Here is a 21,813-nt window from a genome sequence, read left to right on the forward strand (position 1 = left end):
ACGCAGTTCCAAGCATCACAGCTCCATTGAGGATTCCTCTTTGCGCTTTGCTCTTGAAAAATCAGTAGCTTTCGGATTCAGAAATCTCTTCATCTGGGTACCTTGTTTCCTGTAGGGCCATTATGGATATCTCATTTTCGTGAAGAGCTATTGTATTATATTTATTTTGTATTTGTTTTATTTGTTCATTATAAATATGCTGCCCGTATGTTTGTACAGTCACTCATCCCTCTGCAATTAAATTTTAAAATGGAGCTGGAGAGGCAAGCACGTTCAGAAATAAATTGAGGGTTACGCCAAGGCACAACAGCCCAGAAGGGCAACGGCTACCAAGTGACCGCTGGATCGCCTGAAGGCCTGCAGACTACAAGATTATTTTTCCCTTTCTAAACTGGGACTGCTATCTCACAGATAGTTCCTCAATTGTAATCCTAATCACGTAGGCTGATTAGACCTCGAATCAGCCCTCAAAACCAGGTAAAAATCCGTAATCTGGCAGAACTGAACCCAGGACTTCTGGGTAAGAAGCAGGCATGCTACATTCTACAGGGGCTGGTGACCCTCCATAGGCAAATACTTAATGGCAAAAGTACACCCCACTTGCTAAAGCAAATATGAAGAGGAAGTGAAAGTGAAAGAAGCTGTGAGAAATAGAAAAATGATCATTCACTGTAATGAAACTACCAATCGAGAAGGGGAAAGCCGTTTTCATATTTCTGTTCTGTATATTTCCTATAGATGCCATGCTTTCAAAGTTATATCATAGCGTATCGAAGAGGAAGTGCGACATCATCTCCGTTCGCCCGTAAGACAGCTCAAGAGGTTGGTGGGACACCCGCTTGGTGGCAGCATAGGCGACTGCGATGTCAACAGAGACCCTTGGCCATTAGGCCGCGTTATATTTGCCTTCAGATGTAGTAATTTTTATTGCTCATTATTGTCGCTGTCAGAGATGTTTCGACAGTTTGCATTATTAGTGTATTCACGATTGAATTGTGTGAGAAGTGTTACGTTTTAAATACCTCGGTCTTTGTCGCTATTGTGCTATGAGGCAACGTATATCAGTGCAGGAGGAAACTATCACATCATGCCCTCGTGTTTTGTACCCGGCTGCAGATCTGGATATGATTGTCTTCAGGTAGGCATTTCTTTCGGCCCCCTAAAGAGTGTGGTGTTTTACTGAAATGGGAGAAGGCTATCCATAGAAAAGACCGAAAATTAACACATAACTGTTTCGTTTGTGACTCATTTTTGCGATGACTTTCTAGTGAAAGCAGACTCGTTTACGGTGAATGGTGAAAGAGTAGAGATACCAAGACAGCGCTGGAAATTAAAACCAGAAGCATTTCCTCACATATTTCTTCATCTACCCAAGTACATTTCTAAGGCAGTTAAGAAACGCAACTCCCCCATGAATAGGCAATCCACACAAAGAGATTTCTCTAATAAAAGCCCTGAACAGATCGTAAATATCAGTGATAGTGATCAACCTGTATGCTCAGTAGTTGAAGATAGCTCTAATGACGCAGATGCTAGGAAAACAATTGTGCTATTAAAGAGGAGATTGAAGAATCAGAAACGTAATTTCATTAGAACGCAAAATCAACTCAATATCGCTAAAGCTAAGTTACATTTGCTTGAAAAAGACATTTCTGATATAAAATCAAAGAAATTTCACCGAGTCAAAACAATTCGGTTCTCCCAGCAAAAAACAGATAATTATAGTCTATACAATGTTAAAGAAATGTCAAGCGAAAAGTAAAAAAAGGAATGAGATATAGTGATGAATTTCTTCTTGATGCACTTCTTTTAAAAATAAAGTCTCCCAAGAGTTATCGGCACTGTTTAAATCATGACTTGCTGCCTTTGCCTTCTGAATCTCACTTGAGAAATTTGGTGAAGGGCCTAAAATGTTCGTATGGCATAAATGAGCATGCTACCGCTGCCATAGCAGATTTTTTTAATGGAAAGGAGGAACATGACGAGGTGAAGTTACGAGAAGAAATTCGCTTTAACTCAGAATCGTTGCAACTGAATGGTTTTGTTGATTTGGGAAAATTTACTGAAGATAAAAGCAAGGGTCAGTTGGCAAATCATGCTCTAGGTTTTATGTTTGTTCTGTTTCTATATAACTGGATACAACCCATAGCGATATATGCTAGCCGGAACGCCACCCCTGGTGATATAATTGCAAACATTCTCATTCAAATCATCATACAATTAGAGCAAGTAGGTGTCCGAATTATTGGTTTCACATCGGATGGTAGCCAGTCGAATAAAAAGTTGTGGAAATGCTTACGAATATCTGGTAACAAAGAATCTGAAGTGTTATATTTCCAATCCAGCTGACTCCAACAGAAAATTATGGGCATTTTCAGATGCGCCACATATATTTAAATGTGTAAGAAATCATTTTCATGACAAAGGACAAGTTAATTATAATGACAATATTATTGATTATTCATTCTACAGAAAAGTTTACGAATGTGACTTCTCCTGAATTTTCCGGATTGAAAGTTTGCTACAAACTGACCTCTGCCCACTTGGATCCTAATTCGTTTCAGCGAATGAATGTAAGACTGGCATTTCAACTATTCAGTAGATCAGTCGCTAATGGTATAGCATTCTATCGGGGTATTAAAACACAGGGTTTAGAAGACAGTAAACAAACTGAAATTTTCACAAGCGATTTAAACTGACGCATTAAATTTGTCTATTCCCACTCAAGCACTGTATAAAGGATCACAGGCACATGAAACATTAATTAAATGGCAGAATGTTCTCAGAGATACTCAAAATTCATTCGCTTCACAAAGGACACTGAAATCCTTACCGTGGAAAGTACCTTAGAAGTATCTGAATATTTGTGGGAACACAATTACAGCTATGTTTTGACAGGAAAATTTAATCAAGATCCCCTAGAATGCAATTTTGGTATCCTGCAATCACTGAGTTGTGATGATCATCCGTCCACTATTGACTTTCTACATTTACACACGTTGCAGTCTATTTTCGTACCGTCTAAACTTGCCTTATCGTCTGGTGGAAACTGTGAGTACAGAGCTGAATCCCCATTGATGTCTCTTGTTAATCAAATGCATATTCTTGCAAGAGAAATTGAAAGTAAAAATCGTGCAGTGAAGACACAAGCGGTAGATGAAATCAGGGAAAAAATTGTGAAGATCGAAAATGACATTAAAATACCAGACTGGGAAAACAGTTTACCTGAGTTAAGTGGGCGGAATTGTAACAAAGAGTACTTAGTGATCATTTAGTTGGATACGTAGTGATGAATATTTGAAAAGTGATTCAGTATGATTTATGTCGTCCTTTCCTTTTCGGCAAACCGACTGATAGTGTGCCTGCTTCCCTAACACTAATTAAAGATTAAGGCTCAATGCAAAGCGCCACATCTCACGTATGCGTTGGAAAGTGTTTATAATGTGTTGTTGGGAGTGGAAAATGTTGGCAGAAAAGCTATCGTGTATGGATAGTTTATGGGGCGATACTTTCTTCAAGTGCTTGGATAAATTAGATGTTATTAAAGTGAAGTCATCGCAGTTGGGGTGCTGTGAAGATCATGTGCTGTGTTTGCTACCAAAACTCGTATTTCACTACCTGAAATGTCGATTCTGCTTCCACTCTATCAAAGGCTTTGGAAAGATCTATGGCTATGCAATCTGTGTCTCTCCCTCTGTATCTTCTGTTTCGGTTTCCAACTCCTGACAATCATATACTGAATCTCTGAATTCCCTACTAAATAGGTTTGCTTTCTCAGTATCTGTTAAATAGTGTTCACCCCCTTCTCCCACCATTGTAGGAATTTGGATTCCTTTTCCTTTTTGATTCCTGATATATGAATGCAGCTTTTTCCATTTCCCTTTGTGTTCATTACCCTCTTGAAGTAAGCCATTCATATAATTCTCTTTTGCTTCCTTTTTCACTCTATTCAGTTCCCTCATTAGCTGTTTTCTAGTTTCTTTACTCTCCCTACCCTCTTTGATTTTCTTGTTTACTATTCTACATTTTCTTTTTAATTTTCTTATTTCCCTTGTATAATAAACAGGGTCTGAGGTCATTTTACCCTTCTTCACAGGTACGAATCTCTTCTCTCCTTCCCAAATGATTCCTTTAAATTTAGCCCAAAGTGTATCCACATTACTCCCTTCACTTATCTAACAACTGAACTGTGATTTAAGGTAAGTCCCAAATTCATTAACTTTAGTTTTTCAGTACAATTTCTTGTCTTCTGTAACCCTCTTATTAAGCCTTTTTGGTACGAGTCCTACATCCATTATTACAGCCTTATGGTCTCCTATTCCTTCAATTACCTCAGTTTTATCAACAATTTCCCATGGTTTAACCAAGAATACATCTAGTAAGTTATTGAGACGAGTCGGTTCTTGTACTACTTGTGTAAATCCTCCCTCTCAAATTAACTTATTTGCCAGTTTCTGTTCATGGGCTTCACTTGCAGCTCCATTCCATTCAACTTCAGACAAATTTAGATCTCCCCCAATTACCACCATATCATTATTGTTTTTATGAGTATAATTATTATTATCTCAAAAATTTCCATGTTTCTTTCCTCTCTTCCAGGCCTGTATGTTCCTATAATTCCCACCTCCTTCATATTATCACAAACTAATTTTATCCCTAATATTTCATCCCTTCATCGGTAAACCATTCATGTGAACAATAAGTTTCCTTCACCAGAATAAACAACCCCCCTCCCTTTTATCTCCTCGGTCTCTACGATAGACTGTATATCCTTCTGGAAATACTTCTCTATTACACACCCCTTCTCTCAACCACGATTCCACTCCTATCACCACATCAGTCTCATAAGATTCCATTAATGTTCTGTGTAAGCTGTGGTGGGACAGTGAACTGGAACTGGATGTTGTGTGTTGTGTGTTGCAAGAAGTTAGAGTTTGAAAATGTAAAAGTTTTTTTATTTAACATAACTGTAAGATTTTATTTTGTTCGTAATATTTTGAGAAATGAAGAAAAAAGAACTCTGGACTTTGCTGGAATATTTGTTTATGTAGCTGAAATATATGTGTAATAATTTTCTTTCAGGCAATAGTAAAATGTAAATTTAGAAAACTTCAAGATTGGATTGTTAACATTGCAAGGGTGATAAAGTGATTCGTATATCATGATGTAATTTGGTAACATTTAATTTGGAACAGCCTATACCGCACACGCGGTTAGGGATGTTGAAATACTGATGTAATTTATCTAGCGTCTGTAGACAGAAAATGACCATATATGGTTATGCGAATGTATTGGCAAACGAGAATCTAGTGGAAATTGTTTCTTATTGGTTGATTGTAATCGGGCCATATCCGGTCTTCCTGCCGGCTTTGGAAAAATTTTGCGTATGCTCGGCGTCATTTTCCATCCGACCGCCCTAGCGAGCGTTCGCGCTCGAGGGCTACTCTCGGAAACTCCTGCCTTTCCGAGGTAAGCGTTATTTCAGTGCTATTTTCATGTTATTATCTATGTTTTCTGATTTAATTTAATTTAGTTCCTTTGCGTTTCTGCATTTTCTTGGTTAATGTGATTTTCAAAGTTTTAATATTCAACGTGTCTTGAGTTTGCCCTAGATTCTCGCTTTCGTAATTTAAAGTCTTTCTCCTGTCTTTTAATCAACTATCCTTTCATTTGTGTTTTGGTTTTGTAATCATTCCGTTAGTCAAGTGTGTAAAGTATCTGCAGCTCTGTTATGTAATTTTGGTTATTTGTTATTTTTAATATAATTGAGCTAGAGGGTGTTTCATATAAGTCTTTTCTCCCCCATAACGTCATACGTTCCATGTACCTCGTTAAGGGCTTCCCGCACGTTCCACATCCTGTCTTAGTTGTCACTTTAGGCCTGTAGTGTTTCATATAACTTATTTGCTTTAGTTTTGCGTATTTAAAAGATACTCGTCACGCTTCTATGTTTTGATGTCAATACTCTGCCACTGCTTTATTTACAACTATTTCCTTTGTCATATTATTAAGTATTAAGTATTATATTATTTACTACTGGTATTACATTATTATTATTATTATTATTATTATTATTATTATTATATTTACTATATTATTGTTATTGTTATTATTATTATTATTATGGTAACCGTAATTGTCCCGAATAGCAGTAACATTTGATATCAGAGCGTGTTATGTAAGGAGCGAAGACTTACAATGATCATTCTCGGCTAACTTTTCTAAAATTAATTTTAAATCTTTTAAGTTTGTATATAGGCTTCGGTTGTAAGAGTTCCGTGTGTATTCGTAATTCCCGGTTCTTGTTTTTCATGAGTCTTGCGCAAGTTAATCTCACCACGTGTTTTTCGTTCCACGATGTGCAGTCTTGTGTTACTGGGTTTCACTTGTAATTAATGGTTGGAGGAAATGGTGCGTCACTATTTGTGACAAGTTTCTTTTGGTTTCGTTAATTTTAATTAATTTTCTTGTGTGGAAAGGTTTCGCTTGACCACGTGTTTTGTAGTAAAGTGATATCTTCACATTTCGTGTGCTGTGTTCACGTTCCGAAAGTCTTCTTTGATAAATTTCAATATGTTTGATTATGTCTAGTTTTCTTCCATTTATGTTCCGATTGTAACATTTGTGTAATTTCCGGTTGTTTTAAACTACGTCGTGATATCGTGCTGTGTATTGTCTCGATTCTGTACTTCCGTGTTTGGATTCATGTTTATCTCTTGAACAGCTGAAGTGTGTTGAAAACAGCTGAGCGTTTGACCCACTGCGAAGTGTACACACCTTACATCCTAAGTTATCGAGTGTCGCGTTCTGCTTGTTTTCCTTCTAGACCACGTAAATTGTAGTGTGAATTGTCAGAGTGATCATTGTGTTCTGGTTAAATTTTAGCACGGAGTTTCCTTAGGTTTTTTTTTTTTTTTTTTCCAATTTCTCTTTTGATAAATTTTCGGCAACAATTTTGAGGTTATGTTGTAAAGTTTTGTATATTTCTTCGAGTGTTTTCCTGTTTGTAAATCTCATGTTTCGGCAAATTATCTTCTAAATTTTGTTTCTTGTCGCCTGGTATATTATATTTGGTACTATTCTACGTGTGTGATCTTCTAAAGTAATGTTTACGTCATGTTGTAGCTCAGTATAAACTTCAAATTTCCGATTATGTTGTGTTATTTTTGGTCTTTTGCTGGATGTGGGTTCGTTTCCAAGTAGGTATGGGACTATTTTGGGGACTGTTTCCCAACTAGCTGCTAATTTCGAAAGTTTCCTAGTTTGTTTGGTGCTTTTCCATCGTGTAAGTGTCTGTTTCCTTGTCACGTATATTTATTTACCCGTGTATTCCTAAATTTGCTAGGGAGGGTTCTATGAGGACTTGGATAGGCTCATAGGGTGACACGTGTTCACCATATCTTTAGACCAGGTAATGCTGAGGCTCATTTTGGGCAAATTTGACGGGTTACGGATCTGCACTTGTGCTCCTGACATGTTCGAAATCTAGTGTATCTGGTATGAGATTCCTCGTAATCTTTTTCTTGGTATTAGGTGCCTAGATGGAAAATGATGTCCCTTGTTATTGTAGAATGAATACAAGGATGATTTTCTGCAAATGTTCATTTCGGTGTCTTTATGCTGAGCCATAAATTATTGTTAAATTCATAGTAGGTTGGCAGATTGTCAAGATTTTCTTTCTGTTATTTTAAATTTGTCACTAGTGAAATTTTAAAGGTATCGTGATTTAGCTAAGCCATTCAGTTAATGTTTCTGCTTGTTTCCTTTTGTTCGATTTTATCAATATTAAAAATTTCTTGCATTACGGGTTCGTGTCTTCCAAATTTATGTACTCAATTTGTAGAAGTATGGGATTCTGTAGACTGAGTACGGTTCTAAATTTGTAGCTGTGCTGTATCTGTCCTACGATTTTTGAATATAATTGTGCCTTGGGTAGGCATGTGTGAGTGTACTGAGACTTAGAGATTAAGAGTTTCATTGTTGTGTGATAAGTTGAAGGGTACTTGAGGTCATGTTCTGATGTTCTGTCCTTTTATTCTGTGGGTACTTCTTGATGTGTCATCGCACAGGTGTTTTGTTTGTGTGTGTACTGTATTTTGTGATGTGTGATGAGAGTCAGTATTGAGGTCGTCCGTGCCTTTTACCATTCTTTGGTTATGCTGATTCAGGGATCGTCGCACTTGTTTTGGTGTTTTGGTGTATGTCGAAGGACAGATAAGCTTGGTAGTTTTGTGTGTCGTGCGGTTATCTGGTAATCTCTGGTATGAAGGTTGTACTTGTACCTTTTTTTTATTTCTTATATCAGTGAGTTGGATGTCTGCATGTGCACTCTTGCATTGCTTTGGTTTTTCATTTTTGAGTTTCTGTTGATAAAGTAATATGATTTTCATTTGGTATTCCTGGCTTAATTGTGTGACACGTAAAACGTAATGTGAGTTTATCTATGTAAAAAATTTCACGAGTACATGACATGGTAAATAAATAGTGACTTACTAACCTCAATTCATTGAAGGTGGTTGCAAGCCAACGTAATTTAGTACTTATTTCCCAGTTTTGAGTTCCCTTGCAACAGTTTAAATTCTTCCTTTTATCTGGTTTTTCTTAAGGTGGGGTAATTAAGAATGCACACTGTAACTTAATTTGGTAGTTATAAGGAATTAGTTGTAAGCAAATTTTAATTAATTGGTGCGCAGCATTTTTCGGGTTCTATATTTAATTTAGTTAAGTCACTTTAGTTGTAATGGGAAGGGTTATTTATAATTATGTTAGATATAATTTAATGTAATGTCTTTTGGGCTAAGATTAGAATTTTATTCATATGCTTAGCTAAGGATTTTTTTTAACGTTTTGGATACTAAGGTAAACTCTGGCAGATTTTCTTTTAATTGTTTAACTTATCCTGAATTCTGAAATAACACTTGCCAAAGGGGGCTGGGGTATCCAAGAACTATAAGAGGGACCTCCCGAAGGAGGCTTGTTATTGTTACTAAAATAAAAACAAAAACCCACCCGCGAAACTCAAGGCTCCTCTTAACGTCAGCAATAGTTCAGGCCAGTGGCCTAAATTTCTTCAGTTCCAAGTTTCTGCTGAGTTTATGTTCCAGTGACTGCTATATCATGGACTCTGTCCAACCTGGGGTGTCTGCTTGGGAGCCTGCAATGCACCTATTGGCCACTAATATATGAAGGTGGAATTGGAAGGTGGTTTTGATGGTGGCAGTCTGCAGTGCTGCGCCAATTACCTTCGCCTGTTTTGGGCCAGTTCACTAAGCTGGTGGGCTGTGCTGAGGCTGTAAGTGAGCTATGGTTGGACTGCAATAGGGATGGAGACGTTGGCAACGGCCACGGTCAACGCCTTCGTTTGACAGCGATACCAACGCTCTACTTGTTTTTGCTTGTATGGACGTTCCTGAAGAGAACGAAGAAAAAGGTGTGGTGTGGTGCAATTTGTGGTGTTGAATGAATCTTCTAATCTCCATTAATCCTCCCGTTTAAGTTCATTTAAATTTGTTATTTTTTATTATTTTATTTGCGAGGAGGAGTATGTAAACTGTGGTGGGACAGTGAACTGGAACTGGATGTTGTGTGTTGTGTGTTGCAAGAAGTTAGAGTTTGAAAATGTAAAAGTTTTTTTATTTAACATAACTGTAAGATTTTATTTTGTTCGTAATATTTTGAGAAATGAAGAAAAAAGAACTCTGGACTTTACTGGAATATTTGTTTATGTAGCTGAAATATATGTGTAATAATTTTCTTTCAGGCAATAGTAAAATGTAAATTTAGAAAACTTCAAGATTGGATTGTTAACATTGCAAGGGTGATAAAGTGATTCGTATATCATGATGTAATTTGGTAACATTTAATTTGGAACAGCCTATACCGCACACGCGGTTAGGGATGTTGAAATACTGATGTAATTTATCTAGCGTCTGTAGACAGAAAATGACCATATATGGTTATGCGAATGTATTGGCAAACGAGAATCTAGTGGAAATTGTTTCTTATTGGTTGATTGTAATCGGGCCATATCCGGTCTTCTTGCCGGCTTTGGAAAAATTTTGCGTATGCTCGGCGTCATTTTCCATCCGACCGCCCTAGCGAGCGTTCGCGCTTGAGGGCTACCCTCGGGAACTCCTGCCTTTCCGAGGTAAGCGTTATTTCAGTGCTATTTTCATGTTATCTATGTTTTCTGATTTAATTTAATTTAGTTCCTTTGCGTTTCTGCATTTTCTTGGTTAATGTGATTTTCAAAGTTTTAATATTCAACGTGTCTTGAGTTTGCCCTAGATTCTCGCTTTCGTAATTTGAAGTCTTTCTCCTGTCTTTTAATCAACTATCCTTTCATTTGTGTTTTGGTTTTGTAATCATTCCGTTAGTCAAGTGTGTAAAGTATCTGCAGCTCTGTTATGTAATTTTGGTTATTTGTTATTTTTAATATAATTGAGCTAGAGGGTGTTTCATATAAGTCTTTTCTCCCCCATAACGTCATACGTTCCATGTACCTCGTTAAGGGCTTCCCGCATGTTCCACATCCTGTCTTAGTTGTCACTTTAGGCCTGTAGTGTTTCATATAACTTATTTGCTTTAGTTTTGCGTATTTAAAAGATACTCGTCACGCTTCTATGTTTTGATGTCAATACTCTGCCACTGCTTTATTTACAACTATTTCCTTTGTCATATTATTAAGTATTATATTATTTACTACTGGTATTACCTTATTATTATTATTATTATGTTATATACTATTTCTATTATTTTTATTTATGTACGCTCGAAAGAGCGGTTACATACTGAATTTTAATTGTTTATTTACTACACTTTGACAGTTTACCAAGAGCAATCTCAGACCCCCTTCCTCCCTAAAACTTGACTGTTGCAATTGGGTAACTTGAAATTCCTTACTTTCCTGAGTTTCATTTTCTAGTTGACTGAGCCACCTTGAAGTACAGCTGGCTCTTTCTACTAGTCTTTCTGGTCAGTATTATAACTCAAGGGAGTTGCCTGTTTTACAGTACGTATCTTAAGATTAATAAAATCTAGAACAATATTTGCTATCTTTCGTCACGGCCGACTGGATCCCTCGCTGCGCTCCTTATACCGGCCTTGACAATCGCTTGTGAAGCCCAGCATAAAGCTGTAATTGGAAAGTTTTACCGTAATGGCGCTGCAGCGCTGGCCTACTACCCACTGACAGGAAGCTGTATACTGCAAATTGCTGCATTTCCAGTTTTATTTATATGGTTTTGCTGTTGTAAATGTTGGCAATGTGTTCGCAATGAGGTGCTTGTTGGCTTGATATTGAGATCTGATAGTTATGCGCTAGTGAGTTGATTTTTTATTGTGTAGTGTGGTGATTATATTTTTTAAATTGTGTTTACAAAACGTTGGAATTTGTGACATTCTTGTGCACATTTTTGTACTTCGAGCAGAAATTTTACGGAAACAAGAACAAAGTGATTTCTCGCTGTAAATTCGTCCTGAACAAGGATTTTAATTTTTGTGCTAATTCGTTTTTTAATGGTGTAGTGATTTGCTTTTCTTTATCTGTGTTAGGAAATATTCGAATATATATTGCTGTGTGCCTTTTTTGTATTCCGAACAGGAAAAAAAAAGAGCAAAGGGACACTATCATTTCACGAATTCTCTGTAGACTAGGACAAAACTACGGAGTGGCTAAAAGCAGGTAGCACTCATCTTAGTTTTCCGTTTCTATTTCGGGTATTTACCTTCGTTCTTTCTTTCTTTCTTACTCTGTTTACCCCTCCAGGGTTGGCTTTTCTCTTGGACTCAGTGAGGGATCCCACCTCTACCACCTCAAGGGTAGTGTCCTGGAGCGTGAGACTGCGGGACTGGGGATACAACTGGGAAGAATGACCAGTACCTCGCCCAGGCGGACGCAATTTCTATGCTGAACAGGGGCATGGTGTTGGGGATGGGAAAATTGGAAGGTATAGACAAGGAAGAGGGAAGGAAGCAGCCATGGCCTTAAGTTAGTTACCATCCCGGCATTTGCTTGGAGGAGAAGTGGGAAACTATGGAAAACCACTTCGAGGATGTCTGAGGTGGGAATCGATACCCCCTTCTACACAGTTGACCTCCCAATGCTGAGTGGACCCCATTCCAGCCTTCGCACCACTTTTGAAATTTCGTGGCAGAGCCAGGAATCGAACCCGGGCCTCCGGGAGTGGCAGCTAATCACGCTAATCAGGTATTTTTACCCATGAATTTTCTTTCATACAGTAATCCTTTAGGCGATGTCGTATTTGCCATATGACAGCAACACAACACATTTTTATCCAAGATAATCTGAACTCTTTAACATTTAAACATTGACAAGTAAGAATCACTACTGCTATGACGGTAAGGCCAATGCATGAAGTGTTGTTACCTGAGCAATGGGGCCGATGACGTAGATATTAGGCCACTTTAGACAACAAGCATCATCATCATCGAGCAGAGAACAGTTTACAATTTATTACTCAAAATACTTTTCTCTTACTGAATTTTTTTTAAAAATTTTTCCGCTTTTTTCGCTATTTGTCTTACGTCGCACCGACACAGGTAGGGCTTATGACGCCGGTGGAATAGGAAAGGGCTAGCAGTGGGAAGGAACCGGCCGTGACCTTAAGGTACAGCCTGATGTAAAAATGGAAACCACGGAAAACAATCTTCAGAGCTGCCGACTGTGGGGTTCGAACCCACTATCTTCAGGATGCAAGCACACAGCTCACAGCTGCACGCCGCGCGGCCAACTTTTTCCACCCTACTGCATTTCATGTAAACACTGTCTGAATTTAGCACGGCCAACTTTCCCGATATTTAATATTCTAGTGAATGAATGAAATGTAATCAAACTATATATATTGAAATTAAAATTTAAACATGTTTGAGTCAAAATATTTATGTTATGCATACAACGAATATGGAAAATGTAAGACTTCTCTGTTTTGTCCAGCCCCTACCTGAGAGCAGCGCTTGAAGACTTTTAATATAATTGAACAGTGACTCGTAATCTCAATATTAACACCAGAACACAAAAGTATTGTAGTAAGTTCTGCTATGTATCTAAATGCCATGATAATAAAAACGATTACTATTATTCCTCACAATTAAGGAACGTCAGTTGGACAACACCATCCTCCGCAGTTTCATTTCACGACGTTATTTTGGCACATATCAATAAATGTAGCCTTTAGCATTAATCATTTTAACAATATTAGTCAATGTAACATACTATTTTATTCCGTAAATTAAGATACATCGGCAATCAGAGTCAATATCAGAACGTCAGCTGGACTGTCATCTCGCCGCAGTTTCATTTCACGACATCATTTTGGTAAATATCAACGAAAGTAACCTTTAGGATTAATCATTTTAACAGTATTAACCTATGTAACATTCTCCATAACTCTGAATTACGATAAATTGGCAATCAAAGTCAATATATTTTCCATAAAGAAATATGCATTTCTACCGCAAATAGGTCGGCCGCCAGCGCCACGTGTCGAGGTGCGTAACTACTCCCATTACAGTCACCGCCGTCTCGATCCTCTTGTACTGCCTGCTCTATGCCACTAGTTTAACACAGGAAGGCGCGACTACCAATAGTTCTCCAAATCGCCGTAAGAGTGCAGCAGTAGACGCACAATCTTCGCTGTCAGTGTGGGTGTAGCACTGTATTATTGGTGCATGAATGTGTGTGAAAACCTGAGTTATTTTGTACAATGAGTAAACGTGTCTGGTCACTTTCGTTCGTACAAGATATATTTTGAATAGAACTGAAATAAATTAATCATGTTATGTTTATAGATATTTCAAAAAATTAATTTTAAGGTGTTGGTATAATTCTTTCCGTTCGTGCAAGGTATATTTTTCGTAGAACTGAAACTTCAGATTCTTTCCCCGAAATATTCAACTGTTGTATACCATGTTGCCAATCTCAGCAACGTTGTTCGCAGCCAGAAAATATACGACTCCATGAAATACAGTCTAGAAGAGAATTGAGAGAAAAGCGGCTGTCGGCTTTATCTAGGCAAAGACCTAATGAAGGAAGTAATTGGATATCCTCAGATTACTCTCGCATCTGTGCCGTTACACCTTATTTCAGAATTTGATGGAGCCTCCGCGGCTCAGGCGGTAGACGCCGGCTTCTCGCCACTGCGTTCTGTGGTTCAAATCCCGGTCATTCCATGTGAGATTTGTGCTGGACAAAGCGGAAGCGGGACAGGTTTTTCTCCGGATACTCCGATTTTCCCTGTGATAAATTCCAGAAACACTCACGAATATCATTTCATTTCATCTGTCATTCATTAAACATTGCCCCGGAGGAGTGCGACAGGCTTCGCCAGCTGGCACAGTTCCTATCCTCCCTGCTAGATGGGGGCTTCATTCATTCCATTCCTGGTCCGGTCGAATGACTGGAAGGAGGCTGCAGATATTTTTCCAGAAGGTGATTAAAGCCGTGGAGGATAGTGGATTCCTTGCGATAAAAATTGTGACGGACAATCACTAAACGCCTTCATGTTTATTTGGACAACCTCAGATATCCAGACGATAATATTCTAATCAAACTAGAAACAAGAAATCAAATCCTAGCTTGCGGTTACTAGGTTCGTGCTGTTGAAGAGAGGATGGAGTGTGACATTTGTGTCAGCAACATCTCACTGCCTAGAGGTTCGACACCTCTAAATGGAACTGATTATACATCAGAACAGAGGAGGAGTCGATACCCAAAACCTAGTTTTGTTGCTCTGGTGAAGCATCTCCAGGAGTTCGTTTAAACTGATGTGCCCTATTGTCGAAGTCCTTCAAGCGTATGAGCGTAATACGAGGACTTGCGACGTCTTCCCGTTCAGAATACCGGGCGAGTTGGCCGTGCGGTTAGGAGCGCGCAGCTATGAGCTTGCATCCGGGAGATAGTGGGTTCGAACCAAACGGTCGGCAGCCCTGAAGTTGGTTTTCCGTGTTTTCCCATTTTCACACCAGGCAAATTCTGGGCTGTAGCTTAATTAAGGCCACGGCCGCTTCCTTCGCATTCCTAGGCCTTTACTATCCCATCATCGCCATAAGACCCATCTGTATCGGTGCGACTTAAAACAAATACACTGACTGACAAAGCAAATGCAACACCAAGAAGGAGTGGTCAGAACGTTATGCCAATTGCAGGGTAGACTGACGTCACTGAGGTATGCTCATGATGTGAAGTGCGCCGCTGTGCTGCGCACGTAGCGAACGATAAATGGTACACGGCGTTGGCGAATGGCCCACTTCGTACCGTGATTTCTCAGCCGACAGTCATTGTAGAACGTGTCGTGTGCCACAGGACACGTGTATAGCTAAGAATGCCAGGCCGCCGTCAACGGAGGCATTTCCAGCAGACAGACGACTTTAAGAGGGGTATGGTGATCGGGCTGAGAAGGGCAGGTTGGTTGCTTCCTCAAATCGCAGCCGATACCCATAGGGATGTGTCCACGGTGCAGCGCCTGTGGCGAAGATGGTTGGCGCAGGGACATGTGGCACGTGCAAGGGGTCCAGGCGCAGCCCGAGTGACGTCAGCATGCGAGGATCAGCGCATCCGCCGCCAAGCGGTGGCAGCCCCGCACGCCACGTCAACCACCATTCTTCAGCATGTGCAAGACACCCTGGCTGTTCCAATATCGACCCGAACAATTTCCCGTCGATTGGTTGAAGGAGGCCTGCACTCCCGGCGTCCGCTCAGAAGACTACCATTGACTCCACAGCATAGACGTGCACGCCTGGCATGGTGCCGGGCTAGAGCGACTACCGCTCCTCCCCTCTCCCCTCCTAATCCAACAACGGCCGCTGCCCAGACCTAAACTATCCAACACGCTCTGTTCCTCTTCATCTCGCGCCATAGCTTTACCGCCTCATGTCCGCAATAAACATCATAGAAACCTGCCCCCACCCTACACGTAACGCTGCAACAATACACCACAAATACTGGCACAGTCAACCTCCACACTCTCAACAAAGTATTCCTTAATACCAATTTATATTCTTGTCGAGCTGAATACCGGACCTGTGAAGATCACAAGATTATTTTGTGCATCTACAGAATGGTGTGTTAATGAAGCTATGTAATATAGAGAGAAACTTCCAAAGGTGGTTAAATGAAGAAGTTATATCATGTTCAAGATCATGCTTCCACATCTCTGCACAGTATTTAAAATACAATTTACCGTTGGTCTTTTATAGCTATTGTTGAGAGTTAAGGAGAATTTCCTGTTGTGTATGTTTATCAGGAACTCAAGGGAGACTTCATTAGTTAGTCGGAACATAGAAAGAATGATGAACTCTTCTCAGAAGAACTCTTAAGGTTTCACCTTACTTTTTCCTACCTGCTGGCTCTTTAGAAATATGTGCGCGTGCGTCTTGTATTCAGGAATCATTCAAGGCAAATATTTTCGCACTGCAAGTTGTGTGGTTAAACTTATTTTTAATATGTATAATTTTGGCTTTCTCAACGATGCATTTGTTTCTACATTCATCCCTGCTTTTATCTCCTTGTAAGATGTGTATTGTTTAATGTAACACCTTGTGTAAAAAATTGGGTTAAATGAAAGAGTTATATTATATTCAAGATCATGCTTTCAAGTCTCTGCACAATATTTAAAAATGAAATTTACCGTGGTCTTTATAGCTATTGTTGAGAGTGAAGGAGGATTTCCTGTTGTGCATGTTTATCAGGAACTCAAGGGAGACTTCATTAGTTAGTCGGAACATAAAAAATGATGAACTCTTCTCAGAAGAACTCTTAAGGTTTCACCTTACTTTTTCCTGCCTGCTGGCTCTTAGAAGTGTGTGAGCGCGCGTTTTGTATTCAGGAATCATTCAAGGCAAATATTTTCGCACTGCAAGTTATGTGGTTAAGCTTATTTTTAATATGTATAACTTGCCTTCTCAACGATGCATGTGTTTCTACATTCGTCCTTGTTTTTATCTCCTTGTAAGATGTGTATTATTTAATGCAACACCTTGTATTAAAAAACTGGGTTATATGAAGGAGTTATATCACGTTCAAAATCATGCTTTCACGTCTCTGCACAATATTTAAAATAAAAATTTTACCGTTGGTCTTTAGAGCTATTGTTGAGAGTGAAGGAGAATTTCCTGTTGTGTATGTTTATCAGGAACTCAAGGGAGACTTCATTAGTTAGTCGGAACATAAAAAATGATGAACTCTTCTCAGAAGAACTCTCAAGGTTTCACTTTACTTTGTCCTGCCTGCTGGCTCTTCAGAAATGTGTGCGCGTGTGTTTTTATATTCAGGAATCATTCAAGAAGAACACTTTCGCACTGCAAGATATGTGGTTAAGGTCATTTTAATATGTATAACTTTTGTTTTCTCAACGATTCATTTGTTTCTATATTCGTCCCTGTTTCTATCTCCTTGTAAGATGTGTATTGTTTAATGTAACGCCTTGTGTAATATAAATGCCTACATCTTGCCTATTTCCCACATTTTGGCTGATGATGACGCAAACACAGCGTCGAAACTAGTTCCAAGTGCAAATACATGTTATAAATAAATATAACATTTTTGTATTGAAAAGGTGGACCGTTTTAAGTTTTTCCTAACATCCTTTCTCAGTTCAATACGGACAAAATGAAATTCCTAGGTTTAAATGGATGAGGGAATGGCGGAACATCGTGTTCTCCGATGAGTCACGCTTCTGTTCTGTCAGTGATAGTCACCGCAGACGAGTGTGGCGTCGGCGTGGAGAAAGGTAAAATCCGGCAGTAAATGTGGAGCGCCCTACCGCTAGACAACGCGGCATCATGGTTTGGGGCGCTATTGCGTATGATTCCACGTCACCTCTAGTGCGTATTCAAGGCACGTTAAATGCCCACCGCTACGTGCAGCATGTGCTGCGGCCGGTGGCACTCCCGTACCTTCAGGGGCTGCCCAATGCTCTGTTTCAGCAGGATAATGCCCGCCCACACACTGCTCGCATCTCACAACAGGCTCTACGAGGTGTACAGATTCTTCCGTGGCCAGCGTACTCTCCGGATCTCTCACCAATCGAACACGTGTGGGATCTCATTGGACGCCGTTTGCAAACTCTGCCCCAGCCTCGTACGGACGACCAACTGTGGCAAATGGTTGACAGAGAATGGAGAACCATCCCTCAGGACACCATCCGCACTCTTATTGACTCTGTACCTCGACGTGTTTCTGCGTGCATCGCCGCTCGTGGTGGTCCTACATCCTACTGAGTCAATGCCGTGCGCATTGTGTAACCTGCATATCGGTTTGAAATAAACATCAATTATTCGTCCGTGCCATCTGTTTTTCCCCCAACTTTCATCCCTTTCGAACCACTCCTTCTTGGTGTTGCATTTGCTCTGTCAGTGTATTAAAAATCTTTCACAAGAGGTTACAGTGTGAGGTCAAAGAACATCAGCAAAATGTTAGTGATATTATCCTAACCAAGTTCGTACGACCTCTATTATTTGATATTGCGTTGGCAAGAACACAAAAAGTACGGTACCACTCCAAGCCTTCGTCCAGGAAAAATCTTTAAATTTTGCATGAAGAGGCCAACTGCGACTTCGTGCAGGTAATATTGCCGATATTTAATATTACTGATTTATTTTACGAGCTTCAGTGAACATATGACCATACTGCATAGTGTTTTGTAGGCTGTCGTCATCAGAATAAGTTTAGACCATTGTGCGTCTATGTTGCCATCTAGCGGAGAAATTTTGTAGCAGCGTAGTCGCAAAAAGACTCGCATAGAGCAGACAGTATAGGTGGATCGAGACGGCAGTGATTACAGTGCGTGGACCCGATTGTCAAGGCCGGTAAGGAGCTAGCTAGAGCGACGCATCAAGTCGGCCGTGCTTTCGTTTACCTGAATTGTTTAGATGGAGGCTATGTTTTGTATAACAGTATCTCTCAAAACTGCTGCATTCAATAACCTGAGTATTCCGAAAATATTTACAAATTTTAACAATACCTGTATTGACCTTGTCCACTTCAATGTTTACACACGAGTCTCTACTCAAATCATGGCTGTAAGGCACGTTCACTACAAAGACGTTAGTGTGGGTCAGCTTCCCTAGTGTATGTTTAAGTTGTGATCTTACATTCTTGGCGTCGTCATGAGCTACGTCGTTCGTCCCTCCGATGATAAGCACTGCATCGCCGCTCCCAAAGTTCCTAACTGCTTCTTCTACGTTTTCCAGGACACTACTGATAGAAGCTCCTGGATATATTTCTCCGGTTGCTGCTATATTCTCGTCGTTAATCACTCCCGCAATTTCCCTTCCTTGGCTATCACCAAACACGGCTACCTTTGCTGATTTAGGCTCAACTGGGTCTTGAATCTGAAATCTAGGCCTAAATTTTAACCTCTGCACGGCAACGGCAGCGGATCGCGATGATTTGGTTTCACGCGCGCGATCACTTTCTTCCAGAATTAAGTTATTTAGGGCAGAAAACCTATTTCTGATGTTTATTTCCGGAAATTCAGTTGTAGATTTCTTCTTAGCCGGCCATCCACGAACTACTTGACACCACGTGCTCGAGTTTGTTACTGGTACCGGTATATCACTCGAAGAATGGTCAGTCCCAAATTCTAGCGATCGCAGTCTTTCTTTTAATTCTTGATTTTCAACTTTACGAGCCTCATTGTCCTTTTGTAGAATGTTTATAATTTCTAATGCACTTTTATATTCCTCATCGATTGTTTTCGGTGCTTCATCGTCAATGCCGTCGCCAACTACAACATTCCGAACACACTGCTCACAAATCCAGTCAACATTTTCAGTAGTTTTTACGTCTCTAGGGCAATTTCCGCACTTATAATGCCATCATCGATCACATGAATCACACAACATTCCATTTTTCACTAATCTTTGACATTTTCTGCACTTTGTCACATTTTACAGTTAATTTACTCGGAGAATAAAACACTACGTCGTCATTACCGGGCGCCATTTTGAAAAAAATACATTGGAAGATTTACCACAAAGGAAGTACCTGAAGACTTTTGAGCTGAGCCTTACTGAATTACATCTACAAGAAAGGGGTGCAAAATTTGGAATTTACTCAGATATGCATATGGTCTTGGGGAAAAAGCCTGATCCTCCACAGATGAAATTGTCAGGAAGGGAAAGTGTCCATAGTGTTTGAGAAAGAATAGGAAAGCAGCACCTAGATGTGGGAAATTTCCGACGATCTATAGTAATTGTCTGTAAACCAGACCATTTTCTAAATCCAGATGAAAGCGACTCAAACAATAAAGGCAACACCCATAGGTATTTCTGAAGGAGGGAGGATTGGGGAGGGGGGATTACAGTAATTTCATTGGGGGCATGGAAATTGCAGAGCTTACAAAGAGATAATTAAGATTTCACATTCATGAATGAGAAAACTGCAAAAGCAGAATTTCTGTCTATTCTGTAATATACCGTAGTTATTTAAAGAAAGCAAGCTTGTAGTTTTATATGGCTGCTGAAATACTGTTTGCTACTATCAAACATATTCACAGTATGAGGAGATGCAATGTGATGCAAGAACAACCTTCAGAATGGCAGGAACAAGAAAATGAATAGTTACCATTTTTGCAGCTGGATGAGTGACACTCATTTGTTTCAATATAGTAGCTCCATCATTGGTGATTGTCACCTCTCCATTACCACTCTGGATCTAGAAAAAAAAATTTAAAATGCCTTCATCCTTGTTATGAAGGGGAACAAAAACAAAGCAGGAAGGTGTAGGAAAGTGTGTACATACCATTTTATCCATGCCTCGTGGACCTAAACTGGTTCGAACGGCATCTGCAACAGCTGGAATAAAGATATTTCAAAATTGCATGTGTAAAATGGTTGCAATAACAGAAGATGTTCTTATTTTATAGAGATTAATAAGTAGTTGTTGCAAAATCACTGACGTGCACCATCCTCCCTTTCGCACTCTCCACTGTTCCTGGTCTGGCACACAAACAGCTGGTGGTTTTTACTTGGGGGCCAATGTAAAAAAAATGTACAGTGCACTAACAACGGTGCCAACAAACATTACTATGAGTCACTCCTGATTATAACTGTAAATGACAGGTTAGGTTAGGATAGATATCCTTCAGTTGTGCAATAACCTTAACACAAATGACCGAGAGGACAGTTAGGTTACTGTGTGTGACAAAATTACCGATAGTGATTGGTATGGACATTGCAACTCGTACATACAAAACGTCCAGAGAATTCATGCCAAGTTTCTTTCGATACATCACACAAACGTATTCACAGTATGAGGTGATGCAAGAACAACCTACAGAATGGCAGTGAGAAAAACAGTACAGTGGCTATGAACAGAGTGTAGCAAGCAGCAGCAGACCAGACGGTGAGGAGTGCAAGAGTGACCCCATGCCTCCATCTGGGAAACTTGTGGGTAGCCCTGACAGTGCTCTGGGCCATACGATGCCCAAGTGGAGGATTAGGAGTAGTGCACGACGTCACACACCATTCCATACATCAATTCTGGACAGAGGTAAACTATCGTAACGTGATATTTCACTAACTTTACAGGAAAGCAGAAAGAAGTTTCTGAAGCACATATTTTAAGGAAGGTCGAATCAAGAGTTCTGACCATGGTAAACTATCATGAGAGACAATACAAAAACAGTGCATCGGAAGGCATAAGAATGAACTGTTCTTCCTGCACAAACGATATCATCATATAGCTTAACTTCATTCTTGTGAAACATACACATACAATAGTGTACCCATAAGACACGACCAAAACAAGTAGCATACGGTACAAATCAAAAATAGTTCTTGCATTTACGAATG

General features: G+C 39.6%; 1 protein-coding gene across 1 annotated transcript in view; it reads right to left on the reverse strand.

Annotated features, from left to right (window-relative positions):
* Window positions 1–21,813, reverse strand: part of CCT4 (chaperonin containing TCP1 subunit 4) — a 377,714-nt gene that overhangs the window by 331,529 nt on the left and 24,372 nt on the right. Inside the window, exons 2-3 of the mRNA XM_067154119.2 lie at window positions 20,762–20,814; window positions 20,585–20,674 (exon numbers count right to left, since the gene is read on the reverse strand). Coding sequence (XP_067010220.1) covers window positions 20,585–20,674; window positions 20,762–20,814 — 143 coding nt within the window. The remainder of the gene's footprint in view (window positions 1–20,584; window positions 20,675–20,761; window positions 20,815–21,813) is intronic.

The sequence above is a fragment of the Anabrus simplex genome, chromosome 9, assembly GCF_040414725.1.
Source record: "Anabrus simplex isolate iqAnaSimp1 chromosome 9, ASM4041472v1, whole genome shotgun sequence".
NCBI classification, from domain to species: Eukaryota; Metazoa; Arthropoda; class Insecta; order Orthoptera; family Tettigoniidae; genus Anabrus; species Anabrus simplex.